Raw genomic sequence first — 17,018 nt, 5'->3', positions numbered from 1 at the left:
TCACCCACAGGAATTTTCAGTGTGGGTCTCATTCAAACCCTGTGGAAGTGAATGGAAGTCTTTCCATCCTCACTGAGCTTTGGATCAAGTAATGAATGAATATTTTTGGTGCAAAAAGTTAACTTCCCTCTTGCAAAAAGAGAAGTTACAAATGTAAATCCCTTATAGAAAGTTTTTGCCCTTATATCACTGCAAAGACTCTTCTTGGCTTCCACATACTGACCAGGCATAAAATAGTGAATAACATTTATTTTTGAATTTATGGATTGAGTTCACAGGGATTTTAATAGCACTGGGGTTATGGAAGTGCTATTTTAATAAGGACCACAGATCATGGGCCCAAATCCTTACCTTTACCTCAAGGACTTGTAAACTCAACTATTTAACTCAAATCTCTTTATTGGAAGCCTTAGAATGTATCCACCTGGAGGCTGAAAAATTGAAAGGTAGAAGGCTGCGCAAACATGGAGTGAGGGAATTTAACCAGCAGGAATGTGGCCTATAAAATTAAACTTCAAGAACTGTTTAAGAAAAATTAAAGCTTGTGCAACAGCTGGGGTTTCTCTCCACATTAGTTCATTTCTTAGCAACTCAAATGTTATGGTTCTCATTAATATAGATTTCATTTTTGAGATCATCTTCTGTAGTACTATAAGTCCTATTCTGGTTGCAGAAGACAAAACCATGACTCACTGTGATCTGCCTTTAGAGAAATACAGCATGCTAAAACACCACCTCCTACCCGCCTTATGATATTAATATTTATTGGTGGCCCAAATAAAAAATCTTAGATTCAAACTGCACCCCAAATTTCCCTAATCTGAATTGCCAGAATATCCCAGTTTCAGACATGGTGATCAAATACACTTGAAGTTTACAGTGAATATTCAGGAACAAAAGTAGGGGCATGTCTTTCCAATGGGTGTATGAGAGTGCTGCCAACATAAAGAAATGCACTCTTGTGTGGTGGGCAGAAGAAGAGACCAAGCTTTGCTTCAATCTCACTTCGACCCTGCGTATTATTTCTTCAGAACTTGGCCTCATTCTGCCTGCTTTTGACCTCAAAGGTTCACCTCCTAAGCTTTTAAAATAACTTGCTACTCAGATAATTTGAAATCTAAGCTCCTGAAAAAAACCCCATTGTGATAATTATGTCAGGCTCTGACAGCATTCAGAGATGGTGTTGACTGCATTTTATAGATATTGAAAGGATTTTCATTTCGCTGTGACTAGAAAAACTCTGCGTTAACTTTGTTACTAGACCAGTTAGTGCTTTAGTTATATGCAACCTAAATCCATTCAAGACAGCTGAGAAGTAGAAAAATTTTTAGGAAATGGTGCAAAAGAGGTTAATAGAAGTTTAGGACACAGTCCTAACATGAGGACACCAAGGATGTTACAGTTTCTGCTAACTTGCAGGCAGAACCACTCATGCTTAAAATTTTGCATGCTCAGAGAAACATGGAAATCGAGAGAACTGCAAGATTTGCAGCCACAGATCGTTCTGTATGTGGTGACTGTTACGACTCTATCTGCAAAACTGCAGATGCCAATAATATGCTTGCATCATGACAGATACCCCTGTAAGACCAGAAATCTGGTGATGAAGTCAAAAGATAAGGATTCTTTCGAGTGGCATGAGTTGCCATTTCAGGAACTGGATCTTTACAAGTGGTTTTGAAAGTATGAGCACAATGCAGAGCAGTGGGAAGCAAGGCAGGAGCCTGGGGTTAAAGTGTGCTGCTGAAGACTTCTGAGACAGCAGAACCCGACTGGTCATCTGGACCCGTTATCTGTTGCATAGCACTGTGCACATCCCTGTGTTCTACAGACTGTGTGCTCGTTGCCCAGGACTTGCCCTCCTCATCCAGAAGTGTTGTTTTATAAGGCTCCACGTGTATCCTGTGGACATTCTGCCTTGATTCCTCATACTTGCCTTTCCCATCTTCTGGAAGGCTGGATGCATGAGGCAAGAAAGTGCTCCGAGACCCATCAATGGAAATCTTTAACTGCTCACTGGAGGTAGGTTCTTGAGACAAATCTGAAGATCTCATGAGATGCTGAGTATACACGCCTTCAGACAGAGAGCCAGACTGTGTCTCGCTGTGCACACGCAGCCAGCGATGATGCCGGCTGAAGTAGTTGTAATGTTGATGTTTCCCTAGCTTTTTCCCTAAAAAGCTCAATGGCTGCTTGGAGCTAGAGGACTTGTCTATGCTTTTCGATGTAAGCCCTGACATTGTTAGATTGCTCATAGACTCTGTGCAACATTCAGCGTTAGTATCAAAGGCACTACACTCTGTCAGGCCTTCTTTCAATGTTAGGCACGGCTTCATGTCGTGGACTTGGAGAACATCAGGTGCACTGCCACCCAGGCCACTGCCTGCCTGCTGGGCTATGTCATGTGAGGAGGAGTAAATCAGGTCTAATTCTCTGGGGCTTAATGCATCACTGGAGTCATAGTCGCTGTCAGTTGGAAGGAATACTTCCGAGCAGCCTTCTTCATCTGAGCAGGGCTGAGAATCTGCAAAGAGAACTGATTAACACTAAGAAGACAAGCACAGGAGAGAACTTACTTACCTGTCATTTATGTTGTGTTTTGTTATTTTATTTTATTTTTTTTTAATTCAGAATCAAATCTACAATTCTGACAATGTATGTGTGTTTCCTCTGTGGAACTGTCCATGGGCCTAGGTGACAGCAAAGACAGTAGTCAGGGAGGATTTACAGATGCATTAGTGAGGTGGTGGTAGAATTAGGAAAACCAAAAAAGAATAATTTATTCTGTTAAGTACAGGGAAGAATGAGAATTTGAATTGGGACTACGTTCTCAAAGGATCCGTTTTCTTTTTATCTTGTTTTCACCAAATTTCATAGAGATGGAGATTTGGGAAAGAGAAAAACTCTAATCAGGGTTCTGTTTTTATTAAAGATGTCAGTTGAGTTACTTCAGATTTATACCTCTGTAACTGTGAGTAGGGTGCAACTGTATGTGTGTGTGCGTTAAGAGGCTTGAGGCAAGACACGGAGGTAGATGAACAAAAACTACCCATTTGCCCATCAGGGCAGATGTGAATTTGTTGAGCAAAACTCACACTGGCACCGAAATCACTGCTGTCTTTTGGCTGTAGAAGGATCAATAACATAATAAATAGTGGCATATGTGATAGAATGGATTGATGCTCCACTGCCCTGGATAGTTTATATTAGATCCAAGGAAGAAAACGTAGATTTTATACAGTGCTGACTATTCACTTTGACCTAGTGTAAATTACCATATAGCACAGCAATAATGAATCAAGCCCATGCAGGACAAGATAATGCTCTAGGTTACATGGTGCCAAAGCTAAGGATTATTCTGCATTCATAGTCTGTAATGCAGGGAGAAAAATTAGCTCAGAGAGAGATGCTGAGAAAGAACACCACTGTGTAATGGAGCAAATCAAAGCACCATTGGCTTTGGGTTTATTTTCTTTTAACCTAATCTAATCAGAGTAGATTTATTCATTTTTCTTAACTGTATGGAACTGACAATTTGAAAAAACAAATTATTATTACCAAAATGGTCATGGCAATTGTTTAACATAGCATCTGTTGCTTTTGTTTCTACTGTTTTATTTACTTGTTGCTTAAAAGACAGCTCAGCAGAATGATGGTTTACATTTTTTTCCAAAGTCCTTATTCTGTTAGCAAATTAGGTGTTACTGTTTAATTTGCTTCATCTTTATTTGCTGTGATCCATTTCTTTCATCAGTTTAATTCTCCAGCTGTTCAGAGAAGCAATATGGTCAATGAGGTGGGTACTTATTTGTGTAATTCTGGGTTTTAAAGTGCTTGTCTAAAACACTAAGAACACTGAGGTATGTGAAAATCACTGTTAAATCAAACTGGACTATTTGCACTAGAATTTGCTCTATCAAAACAAAGAAGAGTGTAAGAAAGAATTGCTCCAAAGCAGAGGAACAGTCAAAGCATGGATAGAAAATGGCTGTAGTATCAGAGAAACAGAAGGTGACAAATGGAAACTATGGAAAAGTTTGACTTAGATTCCGGACAAATTATTAGAACTATGGTGAAGAATTGATTATGAACATGTGCACAATTAATACGCAGGCATCCTTAGATTTCTGAAGAGCTTTTGACAAGGTTCTTTACCACAGGTTCTGAAGCAATGAAGCTGTAATTGGGATAAAGAGAAAGCTCTCTCCATATATTAATAGCAGATTGTTGGTGTAGACAACAAATGAAGTAGTCAGCTTTCACTATGGATGGATTTTCTAATTCTGAACATCATGGAGATGGCAGTGATAGCACTTGTCCCTTCCAATCTCTTCATTAAATGATCTGGAACAGTGAGGTGACAAAGGTGCCTGATGATGAGCGATTATTCTGAGTAGTTGAAAGCACAAAATGATTGTAAAGATGGTAGAGGGATCTCAGGATATTGAGTCGCAAATGACTGGTAAAATGACTGTTAAAATACCATGGCAGGTATGGAAAAAAATTAATTCCTTTTATAAAAGACATACAAGAACTGTTTTAATTAAAAGTGGGTTGAAAGATTTTGCTTGATGAACACAGAAAAATTCTCTTACCACTCACAGCTTTTCTCCTCTGGATTCTAGCCTCAGGTGAAGGGGGAGGTGAAGGGAGACAATCTAGATGTGAAGAGGTTGAACTGATTTTCTTTTGAGAGTGTTCTTCTGAAAGATCCACAAGCTTCTTTATGGGTAGGCCAGCTGCTGGCTGCTTGTATCTTGCATACTGCAGTGCTTCTGTGATCCATCTCATGTCCCTCCAGATCTCATCAATTTGCTGTAGAGAAAAGAATATTGAAAAAGTACAGTTTAGTCTGTCTATTAATTTACCTAAGTGTGTAGTTTCTTCAAGTGCCCAAGTAGGTGTGTAGTCACTGCCAACAGAGAGAAGAAGGATCCCCTGACAGGACGATTCAGATTTAGGTGGTCTGAACTGCCTTTGGTTAGGTGCTTGTTCTCCTCCACCACTACAGAGGCTGCCTGGGGCCACCAGGCTCTCAAATTAGGTACCTCAGTTAGGAACCTGTAGTTAGGAGGGGTGAATCCAGGCCTAAACTCTGACATGGAAAGGAAACAAAAATTGTCTTTGATGGAGTAAAAAATGTGATAAATTTTGTAGCACATTTGAAAGCTGGTTTCATTCTGTACTGGAACAAAAGCAAGACTTGCTGAGCATCCTTGCAAGCCCAGGATTATGTTCAAAAGAAGAGTGCTCAGATGAAACCTAGTTTTTAACAGAGAAAGAATATACATACGTGTAGAAGAATACCCATACATGGAGGTTTGAAGCACCGCTATGCACCAGACTGCAGGTTTCCCCCTTATCATAATTTTGGTCTGCATATATTTTAATAGTATAAATCTACACTAAGACAGTTCTAACACATGCCTGTTGATGGCAATAAGAGACAAGTGCCTAAATCAATAGCAGGATATAGCTTTAAGTATCTAGGCAGAGAAGAAAGATGCTATTTAATGTGGGTCTTGAGAGTCTTTTGATAATGGAACACCTTTAACATCTTCAAGCAATTCGAGATCTTTGATGACTGAGCAAATGTTGCTGCAACCAGCAAAGGACAGTAGCTGTGGGTATAATATCCTTCTGCTGCAGTATCCTTTCTAGAACCTTCATTGTACTTCTCTTCCTACAGAAGATTCTGCATTTAAATAAGTGAGCCTTCATATTAATATTGCAGTGTTTGAGGGAAACTGCTTTGCAGTTACACAAGCTACATTCTTCAAGAATGCAGAATGAGAGCCTGGGGTCAGTAAATGCATAGGCAAAAGTGAGCGGTACTGGGTGCAGTGAGTATTATCAAATAGGGAAGTAACAGAGGGATCAGTGAAAAGGAATCTGCAGACTGATATATTCTAAGACGAGTTCTCCAGCACATACTCTTAGCTGGAGAGACTTCTTCACAAAATGTGCATTCAAAGTGTGAAATTTATTGCCAAAGGATACTGTAGATGCCAGATTAGCTAGGGCAGTTCTTGATGAGCTGTTTTGGAGACAGGATATCTGGATAGATGGATCTTTCTTTTGACCTAGTATGGCCATTTTTATATAAAGGTGAAATCCCGATTCCAATGATGTCAGTGCAAGCCTTGCCACTGAGTTAATTGAGCTAAGAATATACCCTGATAAGAATATCAAATGGTTCAGAGATTAATTCATAATCCTATGTCATTTCAAGACTTCTGTGTAGCTCCATGAAGAGAATGCCAGTTAGCAAACTTCTCACCTACTTGATTTTGGAGTTTTTGTATTTCCTTTCTGTGATCTTCCCTCAACCCCAAACAAAAATCATACTGCATGAAGATTAATAAAATGCAAATCCTGTCAGTTTTCTCCCTGATGACATTCTGCAGTGTCTCCTGGGACAATGGACCAGTCATTTTAATGAACTGTGGTTCTTTTACAATTTAGGAACATTTGAAACATTACGCTATATAAATTACAGCTTAACTTCAGTTGTAGTTTCAGTGTCTGTAGATTTCTTGCTGTGTAACATTCTGGTAAAGACTCCAAGTACCTTATCTGCTGTTTTTGTTGGGTTTTTGGTTTTTTTTTTTAAATTTTTACTTTTCAGATGCCCTCTGACTCCTTTTCAGAACTGCATTTATATAGACTCCTTTGCTCTTTACAATGTTTGGTTTGTGTAGTGACTTCAACACTGTCTTAGATCTAGGATCACACAAATGCTCTTGCGGTTTTGTGGTCACCACTGAAGATTGCGGTATGTGGTGGGCTGAGATATTTTTGCCAATAGGTGGAATACAGCTGGTTTTCATTTGAGAGGAAACCTGACAAGGCTAATACACTGTCACAATAATTCAGCACAAAACACTGAAGTTTAAAATGTTCTGCCATGTTTTCCCAATGTATATATGTGACACAAACACTTTGGAGAAGAAGAATACAGAACTGTCTATACAGCACATGCATATTAATACATACGTACTTATTTTTGCTGTGAAAGATAGACATTTTCCAAATTCTCCTGCACCCTGGGAAAAAGCTAGATTTTCTGAGTGTGAGAATGGGAAGATGAGGTGGAAGGAGATGATTGAGTGGTGAAAGTACAATGGAACATTCCTCTCTGCTCCCCTGCAGGTTGCTCCAAAGTGGACAAGGCAAAGGGGATCTGAATTCAGAGCAAAGAGTAACAGAAATATTATCATCTCCTTCATAATTGTGGAGAGCCAAACATATTATCAATGGGATAAATGGTTGTCTTGGCTCCTATGCCAACAGAAGGTTGCTTGAATATTAAGAATATAGAGCTGTAAACTTATCTGCACCTCCCCTGTAGACAGACAGATCAACTGTGTCCATAGGTGCAGTCTGCAAAGGTCTTGAGTTTTATCTATAAATAACCAATTGCCAAAATGGTTTGCAAAAGGACAGGCCTTGCCATGCTGCACAATGAGGTGTAGTTCAAAGATCCCTGAGTTGAGTAGGTAAAGTCCTGATCTGGGAACAGTATGGGAAAATCAGTGTGAGAGACAGAGAATAAGCAAATTAGACAAGTCTGATAATATTTGGGGGACTGAAGCAATATCACTGCATGGTGCTGGACAGACTTACAAGATGCTGTTGGGGCTAGCTTGCCATCTTAAATGCAGAGCTGCTTTCTTCACTGTGATATCATTGATGAAGATTGTCTCCACAACCTAGTCTGAATTTTCATTTTAATGTGTTTAACTGGCAACTTATCACGGTGAAAAATGTCCTCAATTCACAAAGACAGAGAAAAATGGTTACACGAATGCCCAAGCACAGTACTAGCCTACCTCGCATTAGATGGGAGCAAGTTTTACAAGCAGACTGACACATTTCTTTATAACAGTCTAGTATAACTGTCATTTGATTTTACCCATAAAAATCCTTGTATAAAAGCAACAACTAAGGAAATCATGTTCTGGGTTTGAATTTCATAAAAACAGAATTGCACTTTTGATACAACTACTCTTTTTATGATGTCTGTGAATAATTCTCCATTTAGATTTCAAATTACAGCCCCATGCAATTTTTAAGAAAGCCACCTTAAAATCTCCTTGGAATAGCCAGAAACAGACTATTACCTGTATGTAGTCTATAACTTGCTGGTGTCTTTGTTTGGCTGCAGCGACTTCACTGTCTGAAATTGCTTCCCTTAGGGATTGCTGGGTTTTCAGAGAGTCCAGCTCTATGACAGCAGAAAGGCGGCAATACAGGCTTATAAATTTTTCCTTGTAACAGCAAAAATGAACTGTGAAAAGACCAAGTGCAAAGGAAACATTGTTATGTTCTGGTTATGAAATATGAAATCCTTAGCTTTCAGAACACAAATTTTATTAAATATAATTACTTACTCTGGATGGGTTACTTTAAGCTAGAAATAAATATTACAGGCTCTAATTCTTCTCTCATTTACACTGGATTTACTCTGTAACTTCACTGATTTCAAAAGAGTCATTTCTAATTTATATCTAAGTGAAAGGCTAATCAGGTCCTTAGTATGCAACTCCAGAGGCTTTCTTGCCCTTGATAGCTTTAATCAGAAAGGCTGTTTCTGAGGCTTTTATAGATCATAATTTCTTTTATCAAGAAAGTAGTGACATGACTGGAAAATGGAATTAATCTTTTTTTTTAATTGAGTGTTTCAGAAAGAAAATATCATTTCAAAGGATGATAACTTTCTCTTGGGCTAGGCTAGCTTAAATCAGTAACTTAAATGTAAATCGCTCAGCAGTAAAAGCATTTCAGTGATATCACAGTTTGGGTAAAACAATTAAAACTTTTAGGTGTTATCACATATCATCCTCTGAACTCTCATGCAGAAACGTAGCACAGAAAGTTCAGACATGACCTCTTGCTTTGTGTCGTTTAACTTTGGAGTAGCACAGAGCTATCTGAGCTACCTGTAAAAGAGGTAACTAGGTAACAGAGGCAGAACAGCTACAGTGCCATGGAGCTTCACAAATGTTAATTTACCTGGCCTCTTAAAGCTACCTTATTCCAGAACCTGAAAGGCAAAACTTACCAGTTATCTCTACAAACTGCAGTACAGACATACTGAAACTTGCTGAGGGAGAACAAGTTTTCAGAAATACTTCTCTATTCATTGGTGATTCAATAAATGCAGGCATGCAGCATGATCTTGTTATAGCAGTGAATGCCAGTTGACTTATAACTGCTACTTTTCTGGATTGTGACATGATATTTTTCAGGGTGTTTCAAGTGTAAATTGCATATGTTCTTATCATAAATATTAAAAAAGAAATAAAAACAGTGTCACGTCTACTTATCCCTTATAAAAAACATGATAAGAATAATTGAGAAGAATTTCTCAAACTAAGAAATCCAATCACAGAAACATCATTAGCATAACAATAAAGGCCTAATCTAAACATAGAAATCCCACAAAAAACAAGGAAAGAAAGGATTCTACCTTCTGGTTTCTCAATGATGCCTAGATATTGCAGGGATCTAGGCTGAATAGTGTGTGGTCTTACAGTATATATGCCATATGTGGTGGACTCTTGAGTGAATTACAGCCGCGGTTTCAGCTTCAGTGCTGAAGTTTCTAGCCTTTGTGGTTTTAAGTCAGACCCTTTAATGTTACTTTAACAAATGTTACTTCAACATAGTCTTTTGTGGTTATGCAATTATATAGTTGGTAGCCACCAGCTAATGGGGAATGGAAGCTTCTAATATTTGAGATGTGAATCACAGTCACTTTATAGAACATCAGGGATACATATATAATAAGTCACATAGAAATGTCATCTGCCTTTGGCCAGATGATTGCTTACTTAAAAAAATACCCTTAAAAGTAAAATGCAGCTTTCCATACTGTTTTCTCCACCATGAACAGCTTTCCCACTGCAGCAACATTGCTAAACAGAGAGGTCTGCACCCAGAATGCTGTTTGAGATCACTCTGGTGCATGTTTATCTGTACATCATCCCCTTCAGTGTCTGTTGCTTTGTCAGCCTGATGCAAACTGTGTCCCAGAAGTGAGAATGACTCCTGCCCCTGGCCTTTGTACCACATAATGAGAGTTAAATAGTCTGCAAAACCTCTGGCGTGGAGATTAATTTCAGCAGAGATGAATTTGCTTCATACATTAATTTGCACAGTGAATGCAGCAGTCACCTCTCATAGGGAGAAATGACATGCTCAGTACACAGAGTCTAACTGTCGGCTTCAGGGTTGCGTGTCAAGAAGATAGTAAGTCTGGCTTTAGGGCACTACAGCCGTGGCCATATGACCCAAAGCACTGAACTAACTCTTCTAGTTCAATTACGTTAGCTTTCTTTTGAAGGGGTTACTTTTCCTTGGCAGACTACACCAGCTCATGTATTGTCTGTCTGTACCACTCATAATTTTATGGCAGCTCAGCTGTCATCTGTCCTCCCACAACCAGCATAAAAACCCAGAGTTGTCACAGGCACCACTTTGTGTGCTCTGGCTGATGGGGCATAAAACAATTGTATATCCCTGCACGATCCAAATGAAATTTGTGTTGCTGGATTATTGTAGGTCACGGATCTATTGTGACTACAGAAATGGAGTCTTGGTAAGATCCTCCATTAACATCCAATCATCGTTCTTCTACATTAGTGACTCTAGCAGCACTTAGCAATGATACGTAGGAAATAGGGTGGTGCTGGTACTGGTGCCACATAAACACCTAAGAGAGGTATCACTGAGGACACAGTTGCCACTTGAGACTTATTCTGTAGTGGGTCCTTGTGTACTGACTCCATCAGTTTTGGCTCATATCTTTCTCTCTTCTCCAAGGCAGAGGAAAGAAAGATATCTGGTTTTACAGGCCAGAAGGAAACAGGAGACTAAGGCTCCTGTAAGGCTCAGCAGTCCCCATACTTACAATATTCTTTCTAAAAAGAGCTATTAAGTCTTTATGAGCTGCTTTTATGTGGAACCTTTCTTTTCTCTGTGGACCAAAGAAGAAGAAATGAGGACTAGAGGACCTTGAAGCTAAAGCGTCTTATGCCTTCTGTGAGACAGCTGGAAAACTCTGTTTTGGGGAATTCTTACCCAGTCAGCAATGCAGTGGAACAAGAGGGCTGAATCTGCAACAGCACAGGATGTGCTCCCTACAGAAATAGATTCAAGTCCAGTGCTTTGGCATTTTTCACAACAGGCTTTTCCTGCACCACAGCAACAGGACTGACTCTCCTGCATTTTTCCAGGAATCAGAAGGAAAAGATGACCCTCACATGGGAAACTCCAGTCAGACCTTTCACAAAGGTGTGAGGGAGTCAGACCTTAAGCAGGACCATCTGCAATCGGGAACTGCAAAAATTCTCTTCTACAAAACTGGTGATTATTTGTGTGACTACTTAGAGAGATGGGGTTTTTTTGCATCTCCTTTCACACTCCAGCCTTGCTATGTTGTGTGTAATTTTTTGGTTCTGTTTTTTAAAGAACATCATCCAAATAAGCTTATAGACACATACTGGATAACTGTGGACTTTGCTCTATGCTTTGCATTTCAATAACGATTGCTACAGTATATGCTTTAACTGCTCTGCTCTCTCTATAACTTGTACACAGTTATAGGTAGTGTTGTTGCCAAAGCCATCATGTGATTTATTGACTCTCCACTGGGACAAGGGGGAAAACAGATACAACTTTGTGATTTTATTATAAGGAGACTGGGTTAATATTTCTAGGTGAAGCAAGCTACTATACCAAGTTCAAACATCTGAAGAGGGAGGTTAAGAAATCCTGAGTGTGGGGTGTAAGGATTATTCTGTCCTGGGGCAGTGCAGACGTCGTCTGAGGCGGGGAGCAGGAGAAGAAAGGAGACATTGTGACCCAGTTCCAACACCTCCTGTGTATACAGACGGAAGTGCTTAGCCTGTAGAGGGACACGCGCGGGGGAAGAAATAGGAGAGAATTACAACATGGCACTTATATAAACAACACCCCAAATGATATAAAACATTAAAGAAAATTTGCACAACATCAAGCTCGGAATTTTTATAAAACATAAATATTTGGAGGGGGGGGCTAAATGTGGGTTCATGTCACTACATAAAATAAAGATTTAAAGCTGCAATGTTCCACATTAAAACAACACACAGGCACAACCCCCCTGAAAACAACATTTATGTTTCTTATTAGGCAGAAAATGATCACATGCCATGTGCTTTTCAAGATTATGATTGCATAATTATGTGAAAACATGAAAATGGATTCAATTAAAAACCTTTAAGATTCAATTTAGGGTTGGTTAAGAGAAATATGCAGCTCTCCCTCAACACAGCACTGAAAAGGTTTAACAAGTGCTGCAGCAAGAGAAAATGGCACACACAGGAGTTGGCCTGAGGCTGCTGTAGAGCTGCTGTGTGCAAGCACTGCATTTTACCCTGGGTATGCACCAGTGTCACTGTCCATGATTCTGCTTACCACAAAAATAATAAAAATACATAAATAAATCTGTTGAATTAAAAATTCAATTCATTAACATAGAAGTTTGGTCCTGAGTCATCAAAACATTTACAACTGTGTTTAACTGCAAGGTCATGTTTATGTCTCTCTCTCATGCAGAATAGATGAGCTTAAATGCTTGGCTGAGCTGCAGCCTAAGGAACATATTGCACATTGATTTAAATATTTTAGTCCCTAGCTCAAAAAAAAAAGACAAGCACAAAAGCTATAACCTCCAAGAAAATACACTAGCATAGAGACCTGTACAGAGCCCTATTGAATTAGAGTGACTGCCCACAAGGCAGCACACACCATCTGTCTCAATTTTGGATTTACTTGAGTCGTACTTGGCTCTTCCCCGGCTAGAAGGTGCAGCACTGATGGATTTCTTTTTAAAAGCAAAACCTAAACCTTTCAAAATCAAGAAATGTAGAACCAGATTAATTTATTTTAAGGCCACATCTTTCTAGCTGCACAAATAGACCTTGAAGTGAATATAAAGATGATTTACTTCTACTTTAAGCCCTCTTTACCCTTGTAGACCAAAATAAAATGGAATTCATGTAAACAAGAAACAAACTCCTTAGCTTATTTTTTCATGGATCTTTCACATCATAGATTATCCTCCCTGACTTTATTTATTCACATATGCATTTCTTGTACCTAAATGTAAAGCCAGAAGCCAGATACCTCTCCTCACCCACAGCAATCTGGAGGTCTGGTACTATGTGTTTTAGAAGTGCAACGTTTATCTGTGTGTGTCTTCAGCAGGACTTTCCTACACCCTCACTACCTCCAAAAGAACAGTCAATTGCCCTGCCCACCTGGAAAAATACTTGTTTTTCTTTGCCAGCTGGTTAAAGGTGCTTGCAACTACTAGTTTCGTGCAAAAGTGCTTATTTGCACCTGCCTGAAGTTGCACAAATATACTAACAGATGCAAAAATAGGAGCTAATTGAAGATTTGTCTCTTAAACCTTATATGTTCAAGTATGCAGGAAAATAACTGTTTTATTGAAGATGTTCCTCTACACACACTTAGAATAATGGAATACAATACTTCTCAGCTTTTCTTTTCTTGCGACCATTAACGTTTAATCCCTACCTGCAAGTTACACAGTTTGTAGCTTTTAGTGTTCTTAAGAATCAGTTTTTAAAAAGGTGATAAATACCACAAAGGAAAATACCTGATGCAGAGGTAGATTGATCTGTTTAAGGAGAGCTTTCACTGCCATCTGGAGCTCATACAAGAACAATTGAGTAGGGCAGTCTGAAGTATGATCCATACTTTCCACAGATTCTGAGCCAGAAAGTGTTTGGATCCATTCCCACTCATCTCTGTATGTTGAGTCAAGTTAAAATTAGAAATATAACAAAAGTTCAGTGCACAAGCAGGAATTCAATGTATGTGCATTTGGGATCTGTTGATAGTTTAATCCTCATATAGCAAAACATTCTAAACTTGTGCAATCTTGATTGTTTGTGGTTAAAATTCTAACTTTGAAAAGTTTAATTTTTCTAGCACATGTACATCAGGCTGAACATTCCTTGCAAACCTCTGGAAGTCCAACTGCCTTTGAAATATTTCACTAAGGCTTCTCAATCCAGGTTTTCTTCTTCACATAATTCCCTATCTACCACAATATTTTAAAAAGCATACATTGGAAATGACAACAGTGACAATTAGCAGGAAGTTTAATTTCTGTGACAGACTCTCTTATACTCACTGGAGCCAAAGAACTTCCTGGTTTGCTTGACATATATCCATTCTAGACCTGATAAACATGGGAATCATCTTTCTGGATCAAATCCTTAATTCACCCTGCCCAGTATTCGGTCTTGAAAAACAGCCAGCACCAAACATTCAAGAAAAAAATGTACAGGAAACGCCACTACAAGATGAGTAATAGATGTGGTACAGTTTGCTCCTAAATAAAGATCTGATCTTAAAATTCAAGAGTCAGAGATTATTATAAACTCTGAAGCACTAGGCTTTATATTCCTTCCAAAATCTTTGTTACTATTAACTACTACATTCTGGATATCCTTGTTACCCATATAGATATCCAGCTCCTTTTTCCATATGCAAAATTATCAGCTGGTTGCTGAAATGATATAGGATTAAAAAGCTCCAGAAAAGCCAGGAAAATGTGTTGCCCACTAGGCAAGGACTAGGCAGTACAAATAAGTGCACTTGCCCGATAGATAAGGGAAGCAATGGATGAAGAGGAAGATGGCTTTCCCAGAGCACAACAGTTCAATGGCTGATAGCGTTTGTCCGAATATGTGTTTTCAATTGCTGTATGCTTGCTGTGCATTAGAGCGAGAAACCAGATATTGCATAAGAGAATACACAGAAAAATCACCTGCTCCAACACCCCATGGTGAGTGAAAATCAATAAAAAGGGTGACATTGAATTCACTGGAGGCCGAATCAGGGCTGCAGGCTATGGTCTTCCTAACGGATATATGGAAGATCATTACCACTGTGCAGAATTTGAGCAACCAGAGAACACTGTCCTTAGAAACCAGTGGGCTCATACGCATGTGTTCTGGATAGGCCTTCAGCTTGCTGGAAACACACAGGTGCACCCGTTTAGTTCAGCGCTGATCTCTGGGGTGGTACACACCTGAGCCAAACTTTGCTGGCACCTACAATTTTGCAACGGCAAAAATTGCCTTAGCATTTAAATTTGATCAGTTGTTTCAAACTTAAAACAAATGTTCTCTCTCTACATATGTGTGTGTAAATATGTACATATTCACTTACTTGGAGACATTGCTGTTGTCTCGGATTTTAACATGACACAGGATATTAGGCAACTTCTGCAACACAAGCACTTTGATTTGATCCACAGAACTGCAGAGTTTAAGGTAACCCAGATACAAGCCGGGAGGGAGGCGTTGCTGACTTCGTTTGTGATAGGAAAGTATGTCCTGTTTTAAGAGAAACAGTCCTACATAAAAATCTCATTTTTTTTCCACATAAGCGGAAGAATTTGGGATCAAAAAGAAACAAATGTTTTTACAGCCGTCTTTTTGTTTCAACAGTGTTCCCAATTCGCAAAGCATTTAAGCACATGCTTAAGCATATAAATAATCTCTGGTAGTTTGGATGCACTTCGACAGCTTTTTACTTAAAGCCATACACAGGTTCTCTAAGCTCTCCACGTCATGCAGGGATTGGTTCTAAAAAACTGAGGTTTCAATCTTCTACAAGTGTAGTATTTAAACTAGCTTAAATAACACCCACCTCTGCACTCCTGTCTGATCATTTCAGCAGTGAGCTGGGTTGGGGAACTGATTCAGCTGAAAAACAACTCGGAAAAAGGAGCAGTCATTTTTCAGCCAGAGCAGTTCCCTGGCTGACGTTTGGTGTGTAGCAGAGCAGCATTGGGAAAAAACTATCACCTGGGGAAGGTGGAGGAGAGGGGCTGTGTAAGCCCGTACTGTCACCAAAGAAATCCCTGTGGAGTCCCAACTTACATCTCTCAAAAACCTGTTCTGTATCACCTGCTGTCAACAGGAAGATCTCTACGACCATGGGGGTTGGTGGTTTGCAAAATTTAATTAATGGCGGTGTTTTCTGAACAAATATCTTTATTAACAAATAGAGCTTAGAAGGAATTAATAATGATGGTGTATTTGCTGAAGCCAGGAGACATTTTCAAGGCTATGTATAGCAGTTCCCCAAAACTACCCTAAAAATGATGTCTGCTGCCATCCTGAGAAATGTGTGCTTCTGCAGTGGGTGAGGATTAGACAGCTGGCCTTATGCCTTTACTCTTGGAACCATCAAATTATCTGCTAGTGCTATGCTTGGCTCTGACCAATGCAATTAGACCCTCATTTTCACAAGCACTTCATGAACAAAATACCCATTCGATGATTAAACAAGTAATAGAAGAAAGGGTGGGCATTAGATAGGAATGTGTAAACCATTAGGGGAACATTTTTTCCACTAGGATCTCTGTGGAAATCTGATCAGGCCTGTATTTTGGGTTTCCTAATATAAAACTTTTGCCCAGATTGACATTTTTCTACACCTTTAACACATTTTAATACATTAAATCTAACATAGATCAGGTAAGTTTTATTGTCTTTTGGAAATTTTTTAACGTTCCTAAAACCTGGTAATGTGTATTTTGATTGCCTGTCAGTTTCCGGTACGAAAAGCAGAGTCTCTGCTCAAGAAAGTGCCTCTAATTCAAAAATTAATCACAGCAGTCATCGTCTAGTTGAGGGTGCTAAAGAAGGGACTAAGACAATGACTTGTCTTGTAGCATTTTGGGTAACTATGCAATTGAGTTTTAGAGAGATTGGCTGCTTACATTTTGTGACAAATAGGTTGCTGTTACCTACAGAAAACATGTATTAATCTTTATGTGAACTATCTATGTTTAACATGAGTTTGCAGATACCCTGATGCTTGAAGGGCTGAAAACCCATGACTCTCAATGATATTAACTGATCTGACTATGCAAAGCAACTTCCAAGATCAATCCTTACCTTGGTATTTTTCTAATTTTGAAGTCT

At 39.1% G+C, this 17,018-nt stretch overlaps 1 protein-coding gene across 1 annotated transcript in view; it reads right to left on the bottom strand.

Moving 5' to 3' along the window:
• Nucleotides 1-1,730: 1,730 nt before the first annotated feature.
• The window catches only part of ANKFN1 (ankyrin repeat and fibronectin type III domain containing 1), a 62,956-nt gene continuing 47,668 nt past the window's right edge, over nt 1,731-17,018 (bottom strand). Inside the window, exons 12-17 of the mRNA XM_074847382.1 lie at nt 15,253-15,419; nt 13,670-13,820; nt 11,743-11,911; nt 8,124-8,290; nt 4,596-4,815; nt 1,731-2,524 (exon numbers count right to left, since the gene is read on the bottom strand). Of these exons, the coding sequence (XP_074703483.1) occupies nt 1,731-2,524; nt 4,596-4,815; nt 8,124-8,290; nt 11,743-11,911; nt 13,670-13,820; nt 15,253-15,419 (1,668 nt within the window). The remainder of the gene's footprint in view (nt 2,525-4,595; nt 4,816-8,123; nt 8,291-11,742; nt 11,912-13,669; nt 13,821-15,252; nt 15,420-17,018) is intronic.

The sequence above is a fragment of the Strix aluco genome, chromosome 21, assembly GCF_031877795.1.
Source record: "Strix aluco isolate bStrAlu1 chromosome 21, bStrAlu1.hap1, whole genome shotgun sequence".
NCBI classification, from domain to species: domain Eukaryota; kingdom Metazoa; phylum Chordata; class Aves; order Strigiformes; family Strigidae; genus Strix; species Strix aluco.
This window is presented reverse-complemented; position numbering and strand designations above follow the sequence as displayed.